The sequence below is a fragment of the Melopsittacus undulatus genome, chromosome 11 (genome assembly GCF_012275295.1).
Source record: "Melopsittacus undulatus isolate bMelUnd1 chromosome 11, bMelUnd1.mat.Z, whole genome shotgun sequence".
Lineage (NCBI taxonomy): Eukaryota > Metazoa > Chordata > Aves > Psittaciformes > Psittaculidae > Melopsittacus > Melopsittacus undulatus.
Window position 1 is genome coordinate 15,415,149 of NC_047537.1, and position 15,228 is coordinate 15,430,376.

General features: G+C 56.9%; 1 protein-coding gene across 2 annotated transcripts; it reads right to left on the reverse strand.

The window, feature by feature from the left end:
* Positions 1-5,886: 5,886 nt before the first annotated feature.
* FDXR (ferredoxin reductase) lies at positions 5,887-14,784 on the reverse strand. Of its 2 annotated transcripts, XM_034067362.1 has the most exons (12): positions 14,721-14,784; positions 14,033-14,130; positions 12,964-13,059; positions 12,141-12,263; positions 11,355-11,468; positions 10,762-10,863; positions 9,368-9,475; positions 9,062-9,146; positions 8,240-8,433; positions 7,787-7,958; positions 7,210-7,383; positions 5,887-6,503 (listed from the first exon to the last, which is right to left on the reverse strand). In XM_034067362.1, the coding sequence occupies exons 1-12, from the start codon at positions 14,767-14,769 to the stop codon at positions 6,373-6,375; spliced, it is 1,446 nt and encodes a 481-aa protein (XP_033923253.1). In that variant the 5' UTR covers positions 14,770-14,784; the 3' UTR covers positions 5,887-6,372. The 2 variants fall into 2 exon arrangements, with proteins under 2 accessions (XP_033923253.1, XP_033923252.1); XM_034067361.1 differs by lacking the exon at positions 14,721-14,784 and having other exon boundaries at positions 14,033-14,205.
* Between the last annotated feature and the right edge of the window lie 444 nt (positions 14,785-15,228).

Sequence of the window (15,228 nt, forward strand, 5' to 3'; positions counted from 1 at the left end):
GCTGCTCCAAAACCTCCTTGTGCCCCAGCTCAGAGCCACCAAGACACCGGGCATCACCCCTGAAAGCATCTGCCGGTCTCTGCCGTGCTGGGTACCTGCAGCACCGATGCCCAGGTGCTGCCCTCCTGCCTTCCTCAGATGTTCAGGGACACAGACTCCCAAACCCAGGCTGCCGGGTGGCTGCCACCCAGCCTGGCACTGCAGCCACCTGCAACAGCAGCCCTGCGGCGGCTGGGCCTGGAAAGGCTGTTTCCAGAAAGGTTTCCAGCTGCTTCCAAACCTGCTCCCTGCAGTTAGGCAGGAGCTGCCTGACGCAGGACATCCCCTGTCCCCGAGGCAGCCTAGCCACCTCTGCCTGGGGCTGGGGGTACCTCGGGGCTTCAGGAGATGAAAGAAAACCACAAAGGAAAGGAAAAACGCACCTTGGGTTCCATTTTAATCCCTCTAAAAGCTCCCTTGCAGGAGAGCTCAGCCAGATCCCTGCTGCTGTGCAGGACTCAGTGGGATGGGGGACCTTGCACCTGTCTCTTGGCTCCTTGCTGGTCATATCCTGCTCTCCCTCAGTGCTGTCTGATGCTGCATCTCTTTTGCCCAAGGAGAGAAGATTTAAGGGTTAGCAACAGGTCCCTGCCTCAAGTCCTTTACCCAGGACAGCAAAAATGGGGCTCTTGGGTTTAACATTTAACCCCTTCATGGCCAGGTGTGATTGGGCCCTAGGGACCAGCTTTCCAGAGAACTGGTCCCTTGCGGCTGGCACTGTGCTGCTCCTGTGCCCTCACTGCACCCACAGCAGCTCAGAGGCCTCCTTTAGCCCTCTGGGGCTGGATCCCTGACTCACTCCTATTTCAGCCTCAGGAATGTTTCATGGGAAAGATGTTTCCCAGCATCCAGGATGAATGATGGAGACAACAACAGTCTCCTCCAGGGCAATACCTGGCTCCCCCATCATGACCCTCCAGCATCTCCATCCCATGGAACGTTTAACCCCATCACAGCCCAAACCCCACACATGGGACAAACCCAGGTCTGATGCACAGCTGGGCACAGCTGGAGGGTGTCTGCAGTAGGGACAAGCAGTGCAGGACAAGGACTGGAGGAGGCACATACTTCAGGGCCTCCTCCAGCCTTGTCCTTTGGGAGCTAAACCCAGGTAAAGCCCTGGCCAGCACTAGCATTTGAGGCTGCAGAGAGAGCGGCTGCACTCAGAGCTTGCCTCCAAGTGTTCAATTTTTCTGGCAAAGTCCTTCCAAACCAAAAGCCCCATTTTTCTGGGCAAAACTGCAGCAATTCCCCAGCCTGCAGCTGGGTTTGGGCCACCACAGCTTGGGAGCTTTCTGCAGCCATCCAAATAACTTATCTGTGCATTTCAATAGCAAAAGTCCTTTTCACATTCCAAAGAAGCACCCTGATGGCTACTAAGGTCCCTGTGGAAACAGAAGCACCAGTAGCACCTCAGGATGAAGCCCACAACCCCAGAGGCACAGATGGACCTTTCCTCATGGCCAGACTTCCCCAGCCCCCCAGTACCACTCTCTCTTGCGATGCTCTGCCCTCTTTGCCCACCTTTCTGGGCTGCATGGGGATAACATGGGCATGAAGCTGCCTTCCCCCTCCTTTATCCTCCTCCTTAACACCTCCAGAGTGGTACCCTGCATGGGACCCTCAGCATCACCCATAGCACAGCACCAACAAGTGGGAGCTCACCTCAGCTTCTCCATCCATTCCTTGGTATCTTTTCTTGCAGGAGGCTCTGAAAGCAGAGTTGATGAATGCAAAGGCACTGAGTTCCAACAGCTCCTGGTGTGCAGCCACCTCCTGCAGGGAAGAGCCTACTCCATGCAGGCTCCTTGCACCCCATTGCAGCTCCACATTGGTATTCCACATCCCAAGCTGGGATAAAGCCCTGAACAGCGCATCCTGCCCCAGTCCCCTCCATCCTGGTCTCCCAGCCCTGCAGAGTCAATGGGAGCCCATCACCTCCCAGCATAAACCTGCACCCATGCCCCTATCCAAAGCATCCACCTGCAAGGTTCATCTGCAGCACAGACAGCTTCAATCAGTGCCTTTAACATCTCTAGCTCCCCTACCATCAGCCTTCTTTCTGTAGAAGAAACTCAGCCAAAGGTTTTTAACCTGAGTGCATCCTGAATCAGGACTTCGGGAAGGAGGGGATCCAGGTCTGTGCGCGGCCAGCACAAAGCCAGAGCAGTCTCTGGAAGGGGAGGGTGACCGGGCTTAGGCTGTCCCCATGGGCACTGCATCCCACTAACACCATCCAACATCGGACACAGCACAGAGGTCCCTCTGCCAGGGCTGAGTATAGCAGGTGACACTTCTGACACCAGAGATCTAGCCCTGGACCTGATCCCCACCTCCCCTCTCTACTCCATCCCATAAGGGTATCCAGGTGTTTATGCACGCAGAGCCGGCTGGTGCCTTGGATCCCAGCCACCACAAAGCTGAAAACAGAGCAAGGAGAAAGTTGGGAGAGAGGCCACGGGGATAATGGTGTGAATGATGCAGGCACGGCGCAGATCTGCTCCACTGCGCCCGTGTCCCACCCTCACAGTAATGAAGGGAGCTAAAATAACCAGGGATGCTTTCATCCCTGCGGGGATAATTCCTCCTCCCCGGGGGCCGTTTGCCTGCGGGGCTGACCCGGAGATGGGCGACAGCAGCCAAAGCCAGCGGGCTGGAAATGGAAATTTCCCAGGAAGGGAGGAAATGGTTTCTTTCTGGGGCGGAACCAGCCCTCACCCTCCAACAACTTCATTTACGCTGTCGCATCCCTAAATAGCTCCTCGAAGCAGCTGCTGGGAGCTCACATCTCCTTCACCTCTGCTCCCCTCCTGGCCTGGAGAATGGGTTCCTGCAGCTCCAAAAGTAATGACTTTACAAAGTGATTCAAGGGGGAAAACTCCAGCCCTGCACAGCCCTCTGACCATAGGCAAGACTTCAGGAAGCCTCAAGAGGTTGGAGCTCTAAGACTGGGATTGGAAACCATGAGCTTCCAGCGGGTCTGGAGGCAGGGATGTGCTTGGGGTCCTTTCAGAGGAGTGATGCTGTGCACCAGGAGGGGTGGTACCAGGCACAGTGGGGCTGGTTACCCGCTCCAGTGACCCAGAACTCGGTACCCAACCCGTTCACATCCCAGCCCCAGGGATGGGGATGAACGTGGAGAGAACACACAAGGTACGGCAAGAGGTGCCCGGGAGGGGCGGGCGCACACAGGGGCTGGTGCCTGCGCTCAGCCAAAGCGCTGAGGTCAGCACTGCCCGGAGCCATCTGTTCCCAAGCAAAGCCCCAGCACACATGGACTGACCTGGGCTTCCGATGCCGCAATTCCGTGGCTCATGCGGTGAGGGGCCGGCGCAAAGCCGGACACCGCTTCTGTGGCCGCTTAGGATGGGGAATCGTGTTAGCCATGCCATGGAAAAGCTTTTCCAACCGTTTTCTTGGTGGCATAAATGGCTTTTAAACAGCTCTTCACTGCCAGAGTCCTGGCTGGAGATGGGTTTCCCCTTGTTCCAGAGCACCGGCTCTAAATGCTCATTTGAAAAGGCCAAGTTCATCAAGCAGCCCATTAGCAAAGCCAGCAAAAGCCTCCACGCTTGTCTCCTGGGTGTAACAAATGCAGCATCAACAGGAGCCTGTGGGATGTCTCAGACTGCTTCTTCCCTGGCTTACTCCAAGCTGCCCGGCAGGAGCAAGGCAGAGCCCCAGGGTAACAGAGGAATTACCCTGCACAGCTCTGCACACCGGGGAAACCGAGGCACAGCCGCACACAGCAGCAGCAGGAGGTTGCAGGGACCCAAGCGAGCAGCATTTACTGTGCAACCACCGCACACCATGGTGAGCTCTCTCTGCTCCGTACCCATCCCTCAGAGCAGAGGGAACTGCTCAGCCTTGCTTGGCTGGTCTCGAGGCCAGCCCTCACCAGATGCTGATCTCCACCAGCTCTGTGCAGCCTCATTAAGGCTAAGCTGAGCCATAACTCATTGGAGCAGGGAAGTCCACATTAAGAACCGGCAGTGATGACTTTCAGCTCTTCCAGCCTCCTTCCAGCAGCAAGCGGGTGTCACTCACAGCATCGCCTTCCTGGGGTGGGAAACGGCTTTGGAGATGCCCCTTTGGCTGCTCGGGAAGCAGAGGGCACAGGGGTGGCTGCCCCCAAATCCCTTGGACCACCGCGGTGGGGACATAACCTGGAGCAAACACACCTAAAAGCAGAACCTGAGTGTGAACAGGCCCCATGAGGGCCCAAGCGGACAGAGCTGGGTCACCCCCCCAGCCCCACTCAGCCCCTCTTTGCTCCCCATTACCGGCCTCCCAGCGCCACCTAACGACACAGCAACCGGGATAAAGCCCTTCCTGAGGAAGTCGGAGGCATCCCAATCCCCAGAGAACAGGGAGCATCCATGGTGATGGGGACACCTGGCTGGGGCCTGAGGATGCAGGCAGCGGAGGAAGGGGGAGCTGGAGGTATTGAATAAGGATCCACAGAATCGCCGTTATCATTCCTCTGCCCATGAAGTGCAGACCCTGCCCTTCACTGACCTTGATCGTCTCATGGCTTTCCCACAGCCCAGCACAGACCCCAAGGCCTTGGCTGGGTTCTGTGTTGGGATCAGCAAATCCAGGCACTCCACTTCATCTGTTACCACAGCCCCAAAACTACCCCGAAGCATCACCAGTTTGGCAACAGCCATTTGCCATGTGCAGCACAAGCACCGTGACTGTCTGACGGCTGCAAAAGCACCCAGCATCAACATTCAAGGTGATGTGGAGGAAAAGCCTACAGAGGAGCTGGCTCATCCCTTCCTGATACCCATGGATTTGATTCAGCCACAACTGCCCCTTCACCATCACGATTCTGGCTGGGCCATCTACCAAAAGAGCTGCTCCCTGCCTGGAAATCCACCACTTCAGCCCCCTTCCCACAGGGCTTCTTCACCTCTGAACCCAGAGCTGATGCAATCTCCCTACTGCTCCAGAGTTCAGCGTTAAGGCTGCATCAGCCCCATCACACAAGCAGCTGTTCCACAGAAGCTTTATTGCTCGTTTGCGTACGAGTTCCCAGGATCACATTTCCCGAGTTCCTTAATGAGCTCGCAAATGAGACTGGAATAGGAAAGGAAAGAGAAAGGAGATGAGGGAAAGGACATCTCACTTCCCTAAGGTTGGACCAGAGATGGGGTGGGAGTAAAGCACCCAGTGACCAAGCCCTCTACCATAGGAGAGGGCTTAGAGATGGAGGTTGAGTGTGGACCAGAGACAAACCCCACCAGCATCGATTTCCCCTCTGCCTCCATCACAGAGGCACCAGTAACAACCATTTACACAGGTCAGAGAGGAGTGGCTGCGGCCCTGCAGAGCTGCCATGGGATGGGGAGGGTGGCCAGAGGAAGAGGCCATGCTGACACGGCCCCTGTGCCGTGGATAAAGAGGAGATTACAGCTCACGGCTTGTAATCTGGCTTAAAACCTGACACCGTCACCGCAGTCAATTCGGGCTGAGAGAAGCATTTAATAAGCTTCAAAAACACACGGGCCAAAAACCAGAACCACACCAGTGAGGGAAGTAAAGCTCAAGGCAGGGCTTGCATCAGGCAGCGACAGCCGGTACCAGCGAACACAGGATCCCTCCTGATCCAGAAGAAGGCAATTACACCCTTGTTATCCCAATCCGCCCCACGATCCAGAACCCAGGCTCTGCTGGGGCTTAACTACGGGAGGCAGAAAGCAAATTAATGCTCTTGTCTGTTTAGAGCTCACAAGCAGAGAGCAAACGGTCCCCCCTGCACGAGAGGAGCCGCTTGCCTTGAGACGCGGTGCTTGGCTGCTCCGAGAGGAAGGCATCACAAAGAAGCCAGACTCAAGCGGCGGCTCCGATTTGGTTTTTCTGGAAGGGTTTATTTAAAAACCAACTATTACCCAAAGCAGGTGGCTCAGGCACCAGGGAGAAGGCAACGAACCCATCTGGCTTGAGGCTTAAAGGGGAGGTAGTGAGACACAAGGAGGTTTCTCTGTCGATCTGCCATGGGGAAAGAGCCTCGCCAGGCCTCCAGCCAGGGGCACAGCTCCCCTCAGCTGCACTAGCCAATTCACTAGTGCTTGAAGGACACAAGTACCAATTATGACCCCCAGGAGTGCTGGCTGCAGAGGTGCAGGGCCAGGCAGCAGCCTCGGATGCTTCAAGACATTCACTTTGGAAGCCCAGAAGTCATCATTACTAGAGAAGCTCGAGTGTCCCCTCTCCAGCACAGCCACAAGCTCCAGTCACAAGCCCTGTGCTCTAGGCCATGCTGTCACCCACTGGCTTGCCCCAGGACAGCACCAGCTGGACCAGCACCACATCTCCATCACCGGTGCTTTAGTGACCGATGATCCGCAGCATCTCCTGAAGATCCACGATCTTCTCTCGGGGTTTGCCAGCAGCTTTGCCTCGTGCCACTTCAGCAGCATCTATCTTCTCCCAGTCCGAGAAGGAAACAGGACGGACCCCTGGGGTGAGAGCAAGAGATGGGAGAGAGAATTTAACCAAGTAAAGCCGAGTTCAGCCTCACCTCCCCATCAGCAGGGCCCTGATGTGCCAGGGAAGCCTAAGCCTGCCCTTTCCTGACACGGCGCCAGACTTCAGCCTCACAAAGGGGTAATGATTTCTAACACCACAAGGCGAGGGATGGCAGGTTCCAGTCAGTTTGGATCAGTCAGACCTTTGCGAGCTGTTAACAACTGCGAGCACACGGCACCACCCCAGGGGACAAGTTCACTGTTAAGCCTCAGACAGTTAAGAGGCAAGACACACACACACACACACTTTAATTGAATGCCTTTAAACACAGCATCAGCAAATTACTCTCTTGGGCATTTTAATCTTTCCCCCAACTCGCTTAGAAGGGTTACCAGGAAAACCACTCAAGAGCAATAGCTCACTGCCTAGGCAGCTAACAGTGACATTTTACCCTAGGTCCGTGCTGCTTTTAATGGCCCTTTCCCAGACAGTGGTCATTAACCTTATCAATGACACAGAGTTCGATGGAATTCAAATCCCCCTTTCCCTGGGCTTTGGAGCAATGAGCACATTTCCATGGCTCAGATTCCGCTCCCAGAAGAGGCCCGCTGGACCCCAGGACATCCAGGAGGAATTTGGCTGGACAACACCTTCATGCTGGCTGCTACAGTGGCTCAGAGCCCCCCCCCCACTGACCTCGGCTGCGCAGAATGCTCTCCATAGCCCCAAAGCCTTCTCTGGAGGTGGACACATCCAGCACGCCTCCCTGGAGATCCTCCAGCACAGACTGGGCAGTGTCAAAGCTGTCGTTCATGGTGGTGATGATCACACCCGTGGGGCCTCTCTTCACCCACCCGCTGCAGTACAGACCTGCATGGACACACAGGGAAGCCAGGCTCGGTTCAGCATGGGGCTATGGACCCTCCCTGTCCATGGGCATCACATCAAGCTGCAGATGGTGGAAGAGTGCAGCCCTTTGTCAATGCTGTCATGGCAGTCTGTGTACCTGCAGATGCACTAAGCAGCTCTATGGGCTGTGCTGCTTTAGCAACAGACTCCAAGGCCCAGTAAAGTCCCCTTGTACAAAACCAGACCCCCCAAACACAAGCTGAGGACAAGCCAGGTCTTAACACTGACCGAGGCAGCTCATTTCCTCTTTCCACTCTCCTACTGAGGTGTGCAACCACCCTGTGTCCATGCCCTTGGTGAACGGAGCTTCCCATCCCACCAGCTGCACTTAACATGTCCCACCCACATTGCTGTGGATACAGACCTGGGACACCCTCCACTCTGCCCGAGCTGTTGGGAATGATGCCACGTTGGGTGTCAAAGGGCACTGCCGGGTCCAGCGGCAGGCTCCGGTAGCCGATGCTGCTGACCACCAGCCCACACTCCAGCTCCTCCATGTCTCCAGTGGGGATGGCTTTCGCAGAGTCACCTGAGCCCTGAGAGGGGAAGAAAGAGGCTGCTGACCATCGGTCACCAGATGCAGAACAGCCTCCTCCAGTCCCCTTTGGCATCCCTCATCCCAAAGGTCTTGCCCTGAAGGTCTTTCTGCAACAGCAGCATGGAAACAGCTCCCTTTAGAGGGGGAAGGGCTCTTGGTGGTACTGGCTTCCCCAGGAGCGAACCCAACCAGGCAGGGAAGACAATGGTGTCCTTTGAATGATTCCCAAGGGCTGGAAGGATGCATCAGCATCCTGCTCAGCCCATTCCAAGCCCGTACCTCCAGGCGGGTCAGGGCCATGCGGACGCCCCTCGCCCGGCTCCCATCAGCGGTGGGCAGCACCTCCTGGGGACTGCGCTGGAACTTCAGCCCCCATTCCCGGGGGGACACGGTCTCCAGAGGCTTCTCCAGAGGCTTCTCCAGGGCCGTTTTGATCATCAGCTCAGTCAGGCGCTTCCGAGGCCTGGGGGCATCTAGGAGGAAAGAAAGAGAGAGCTTCAGGATGGGAACTACAGCAAAAGGCCTAAGGGACACAGCACAGAGCCATGCCAAAGCAGTGTCAGTGTCATGCGAGTGTCCAGTTGGAGTTTGCCACACTGATGGGCATCCGACACCTTTGAGATGACGAACTGCCACTCAAAGTGACCAGGAGAGCTCCTGAGGCTTGAGGCCAGTGGGACACATGAATCAAAGCCTGCGATTCTCCCATCCTGCTGGTGCTCAGAGGCAGCAGCCTGTGGAGAAGAGCAAGTCTGGGCAGCCTTGAACTCAATGTTTTCCTTTTAGCTCTGCAGAAAGGTCTTAAACCAAGAGCCTTGGAATCTCTCCTGCAAGGCTCCCCCAGCCCTCCTGAACCTCCTGTCCTCATTACTCAGAGCCCAAGCATGACTCCCAAGCAGCAAAGTGGCTGCACAGAGAAATAGGCCTTGTCTTCATGGCACTCTGAGGATGACCCACACCACGGTCACTTCGCTTCATGCACCATGTGTTAAGCACAAGGCAAGAGTTTCTCTGATGCATTGTGAGCATCTCCAGATCACTCCTGGCTTTCGCCTGTCACGGTGAGTCACTGTCAGGAGGAGCACAGCACAATTCCCTCACCTTTAACAGCATCCTCGAGGCCTGTGAAGTCAGCAGGGTTCAGCACAGGCCTGGCACCAGGCAGGTTTATCATCTCCCGCAGCTCCTGGGGATTGCAGGCAGGAAGGTGTTACCCCCAGCACTGAGAGGTCACCCAGCAGCCCCAGGCCCCCTTCCCCAGTAGGTGAGGATAGGAGCCAGCAGATGGGTGCAGGAAGGATGCTTGGGCTCCTCAGCCATCCCTGGACCACCTCTGCCCACCAGGGATGGGCAGCCTGGGGCTCAGTGCTGGGAAACACAGCTGCCCTCCAGCATCCCCAGCCTTACCTTGATAGTGAAAGCAACTTGGAGAGGTCCCCTCCTCCCGACCAGCCAGACACGCTTCACCTTGCTGCAGGCAAGAGCTGCCAAGGAGCCATCAGTGATGTCTGTCTTCTGCAGAACAGAGACAGGAGAGTGGGGTGAGGGCAAACCCGAAGGGAGCTGGAGGGGAAGACACAGCCTCTGAAGGTGAACAATCAGCAGAAAAGCAGGCTGTGCATGCAGAGATGGGCAAGGACTGAAAACAACTCATCTCCCATTACACAGAGCTATTTGCACAGCTGGTCCCCCATCACTGGATGTGCTTTCCGAGGCCATAATGCACTAGAGGCAACGAGCCAGCACCCTGTGAGCTTGCCTCAGGGGATCCACCCAATCAGGTTAACCTTGGGGCTAATGGAGCGAAGCCTTCCAATGAGCTCCATTGTGGGATGCCTGCAGATGCTGCTGGGTGCTTTCCCAGCTCAGGACACACAGGCATGTGTGTGAAACCCACTACAAACCACAGCTCACTCAGTGCCTGCCCACCACAGGCAGATCGGAGCACAGGCACAGGCACTGCATGGGCTCAGTGGTTGGCATCTTGCAGCAGCCCTGTGCTCCATCTCCACTGTGAGCATGAATCTAGATCACAGGAGGATCTTTTCCAGAGAAGACACAACAATAGGGACACCAGGAAACCAGGATAAACCATTCCATATCAATATTCCTAAATTGCCTGCAACCCATGGCACTCATTTCCAGCGCCAAGTCCTTCCCAGCACTGCTTCCCAGCTGGCTTTAGCCACTGGTTGGAAGTGCCTCCAAGTTGTTGTTGGATCTTTTTAATTTAGTTTTAACTTAATGTAGCTATTAACACAGGAAGTCATTGCATGAATGTGAAACCTCGTGGCATTCCGCTAGGAGGAAGAACCTTTGCTGCCAACATCTGGGGCAGCAGCTGTATGGAGCAGCTGGTTCACACCAGCTCCCAACCACAAAGGGGCATGGCAGCAGCAGGAGAGGTTCACCAACTTGGATCAGCCACCAGTGTGCCCAGTGTTAGCAGCACAAACCAGGCTGCTCTCCTCAGCTACAGCAGAGCAAGACCCATCCCTAAAGGAGAAGCTTCCACTTCAGTGGTGGAATAGGGCAAGCAGCTCCTCCTTTGCTTCTCATAAGGGATGAAGCTCAAATGCCAACTTTTTAGATATCAGCAGATCAAGCCAGAGAATCTCAGTGTTACCCAAGGCATGGCTGGAGCCTTGTATCACTCCTACGGAGTGTGAGGGAGCAGCCTTCCCTAAGGAAAGATCCCAAAGACAGGAGAGTCTGAGGTTCTGCTGAGATGGGTGGGAAGCAGCACCCATCCAGCAGGGAGCCAATGTGGGCCCTTGGCTGCCTTTGTCCCTGGGACTCACCCTGAGGAGCTGCAGTGGGGACAGGAGGATCCGGGCAATATCCAGAGCCACATTGCCATGACCCAGAATCAGTGCTGTCTCACAGCTCAGGTCAGGATTCAGCTGCCAAGACAGACCCAGCTGTGAGCATGATGGCCTTAGACCCGCTCCCACCACCCAAATTCCCTTCTATCCCTCTTTCCCCCCAAAAAAAAGAATAGCAAAACTCCTCACCAGCCTCCTCCCCAAGCAGACACAGCAAACCAGCAGCTCCAGGTACCCCAACCAACCCCTCTCCCCTTCTTCCTATGATGGCATCTCTGGGAGAAGGAGCTGTTCTCAGCCAAGAACACCTCCTTAGGTCAAAGCACAGCATCACACCCCCAGGTTCCCATCTGGCCCAGCCAAAATGTGCTATCAACCTCCAGAGCCAGCTAATCCGCTCTCACTGATGTGCAAATTGTTCACATTCCAACCATCTAAGAAGGATTTAACATGGTGCCTGCTAATCTTTTCCAATTGCAGGCCTTTCAGGACTTAATCTGGAGCTGAATGCCTGCATTTGGACACAGGATGGGGAGGAAAGGAAGGGCAGGGATGTTGGCTGTACTCACATCCTGGTTCTCCGGCAGCCCGTTGTACCAGCCCACAAATGCTCGGGCTGAATGTACACCAGAGAGGTTCTCCCCTGGGATGCCCAGGACCCGGTTATCTTCAGCACCATAACTCTGATGAAGGAACAGACATGGTCAGAGGTGTCACCGTGTGCAGGGCTTGATACCAAACCACAAACCTCCCCTTCCAGCTGCTGCCAGGGACACTGCATCACTGCAAACCCCTCCCAGGGGCTGGGATACTCAGTGGAGGAGCTAAACACAGCCCAAGCACAGGTGCTTCATCCACCCCATCCCCATGGGCTCCAGAACCAAACTTGACCTCCTTGGGCCAAGGCAGAGCACAACAGGGACTAAACAGGAAGGACAAATCCACGCTGCGTTGAAATAGGTATTGGCCATCACAGGGAAGAGGTTCCTCAATCACTGCCACACACAGCACGGTCTCGGAGACGTGTATTTGATGGCATGTTCTAACCCATGCTCCCAGCCTGAGCTGTCCCACGGTACATCCCCCCATGGTGATAAAGCACCCAGAAACACCTCACCCAAACCCTCATCCCAAGAGCCCAGAGTGGAATAACCCCCCAGAACCTTCCCCGTGAGCACAGGCCATGGTACCCACCAGCACCACAGCATGGTACCCACCAGCACCATGGCATAGTACCCATAAGCACCACAGAATGGTACCCACCAGCACCACGGCATAGTACCCATCAGCACCACGGAATGGTACCCACCAGCACCATGGTGTGGTACCCACCAGCACCACGGCATGGTACCCACCAGCACCACGGCATGGTATGCCTGCTGCAGCTCTGCCACCGTCACATCCCTGCCGATGGTGACATTGCCATGGTAGGCGCAGCGCCCCGAGCGTGCTGTCTGCGTGAAGGTGTTGATCACGTTCTGCACAGAGCAAACAAGCACCAGGGAGTTACGTGCAAGAACCAGGGGCCAAGGCCTGCTCCTGTCCCCCCCCAGCCTTGAGATGCATCCCCCCTCACCCAGGCAGCTATTCTGAGGCTCTTATCTAACACCAGCTGCTGATAACTCATGGGCAGATAAGCACAGGCTGGGACTTGGTGCTCGCTTTTTCCATCACCCTGTGTGGAGTGGAAAATCCATCTTCTGCAGGAGGACAGGGCCCCTCCAATGCCTTTGGCACCTCTGAGCAAGCTCACTGTAGGAGAAAACTGCTTCTCCCAGGTGGTGCGTGCAAAGGAGTCCAACCAATCCCCCCCTTCCATTGAGGGTGCTGCCTGCCAGACCTCCTCTGCCTGCCTCTCATCTCAACCCTTCCCAAAACCCACTTCAGTGAGAGGGCACAGGGCAGGATGGTGCCCAAACCCTTTTCTTCTGAGCAATCAGGGCTCCAGAGCAAAACCACTCCTTCCCCTGCAGCTCCCGCTGGGCTCGGCCTGGTAACAGGATGGATACCACCAGCACACTGCAGACACTGCCCCCAAACCCACACCTTTACGTCCACTCCTCCTACAGCCCAACCCCATCACACCCAGCAGCAGATCTCTGTTCCCCCAAATGCCTGGCCTGCACCCACCACCATCGTGTTGAACCACATCAGCAAGGGGAGGAAGCCAGCACCAACCTTGACTTCAGGGTGATCTGGGGCCACCCCAAACCGGACGAGCCCAAAGGGAACAGGCAGCTTTTCATAGATGTCCACTTGTGCCCCACCATGGTGCTGCAGGAGAAGGAAGTCATGGTTAAGGGATGAGGACAGAAAGGCCCCATGAGCCCAGCAGCCCCGGAGGGACACACAAGGCTTTGGTGCTGGGGAAGATCCAAGGCAGGAGGAAGATCCAGCACCAAGATCCACAGCCAGCAACTGCATCTTCCAGACCCTTCCATGCACAGGATGATGCTGTACTTGGTACTGCCAGCTCAGATCACAAGGTATAGTAGAGTGTGACAGTAACCACCATCAAGCACATCTCATGAGGGGCTCCATCCTCCTGCCCACCTCCCAGCTCCTCTTCCACACTAACCCAGTACTGGGGGGGCTGACAAGGAGCCCCCACACTGGGTGGGAAGCAGCCAGCACTGGGTGCTGGTGGGCCCCAGGCTGTCTGCCAGCCCCCGGCAGAGGTCACAGCTGCAGGCAGATGCTCTGCTGCAAGGCTTTTGTTATCTTGTATTTAGAGTCTGACTTGGAGATTAAGCAGCCCTGAAATGTGTCCCTGAGGCTCAGTAACAGCCGTTTTCCAGCACAATTGGAGACAACACAGCAGTTTAATGATGGGGTTCAGCTGCTCCGTGCCAACAGTTTTGTGCTCAGGTCCCATTTCCCATCAGAAACCTGAAGCACTAAAAACCTTCACAGACGCCAGGGAAAGGGTCACCTGCATACCTTAACTCAGCTGGGGAAGAAGGAGGAAGGTTCTGCACTCTAACACGTGGTTAATGTCATACTCATGGGGTGACAACAGCTATAAGCAGGCAGATCTCCGATCCTATAGAAACTACTTGGGCTGAACTCACAGCATCACAGCTTGGGTCTGGCCCAGGGGCAGGACAGGGATGGAGACAGCAGCACCTAAAAGGGGCTCAGGAGGCCTCTGTGAGGTCCAACCACACAGCCCTGCCTCCTCACCCCGCTTCGAGCCCCGCAGACCCCGCTCACACCCTCACCCCCCACCAGACCCCCACCCTGGTACCTTCAGGATGTGCTGAGCCGTGTAGAAGCCGGCGGGCCCGCTGCCCACCACGCACACACGGGGAGCGGCGGCAGCCGAGCACAGCCAGCGCCGGAAGCCTGGAAGGGGAAGGCACAGAGAGGATGTGAGGGGCGAGAGGGGCTGACCCCAGCCCAGCATCGCCTTCCCCCGGCGCCCAGTACGGACCCAGCGGGACGCGTCCCCCCGCCGCAGCCATCGTGTGCGGCCGGTGCCGGCGGCCGACAGCTCTTTAACTACCCCCGGTGCGAGGCGGAAACGCTTTGGGGAGGGCTCAAGGCTGCGGCCCCCGCACTCGGCCAAGCCCGTGGCCTTGGTGCTGACGGCGGAGCCGGGTCCGGGGGGTGGCAGCTGGCGCCGGGAGGCGCCGCAAAAGGGACCCCGTGCACCGGAGGATGCCGGTCCCACATCCCTCCCTCCGCCAGGGCTGCAGCACGGGGCTGCCGCTCTCGCAGCCTCTCGCCCGCACGGCCCCTGTTCACCGGTCGCTGTTCCCGCAGCCCCCAGAGCCCCGGAGCTCCCCGCAGCCACGGTTGTACCGGTACCACCCGGTCTCTGTTCCCGCAGCCCCGGTTGTACCGGTACCACCCGGTCCCTGTTTCCGCAGCCCCGGTTGTACCGGTACCACCCGGACCCCGCGGTCCCGGGACACACTCGCCCCGCCCCTCACCGCCCGGGACGCCGCCGCCGCGTCTCCAGCACGCACCGCCCGGTCCCATCCCTGCCGCCGCTGTCCCCGCCACTCCTCCCAGCGGACCAATCACGAACCGAGATCACGTATTTATTAGCATAACCCCGCCCCTACATCGCCGCTTGGCCACGCCCCTCTTCACTCTCAGCCAATGGGAGCATGCCGTTGCCGCTACGGCTGTCCGGAAATGGGAAATACCATAGAGATAGAGAAGGAGAGGCCGTCTAGTGGCCGCCCTCGCCACCGCTCTCTATGGCGAAGCCTCCGCGGTACTCTGCCTGCTGCCCGGGGCAGCAGCATCCCTGCGGTTGCTAATTGCGAGCGCCCTTTAATTGCCAAGAGTGATTAACTGCGGAGGCCTCCCGGGGAACAACAGCAGCTCAGACTGATTAATCATCCCCCTGTGCAGCCGTCAGCTCGCACAGAGAAACCCACAGCACCCCCTCAATAAAGGATAAAGCATTAGTGCCAGATCCCCTGCCCCAGC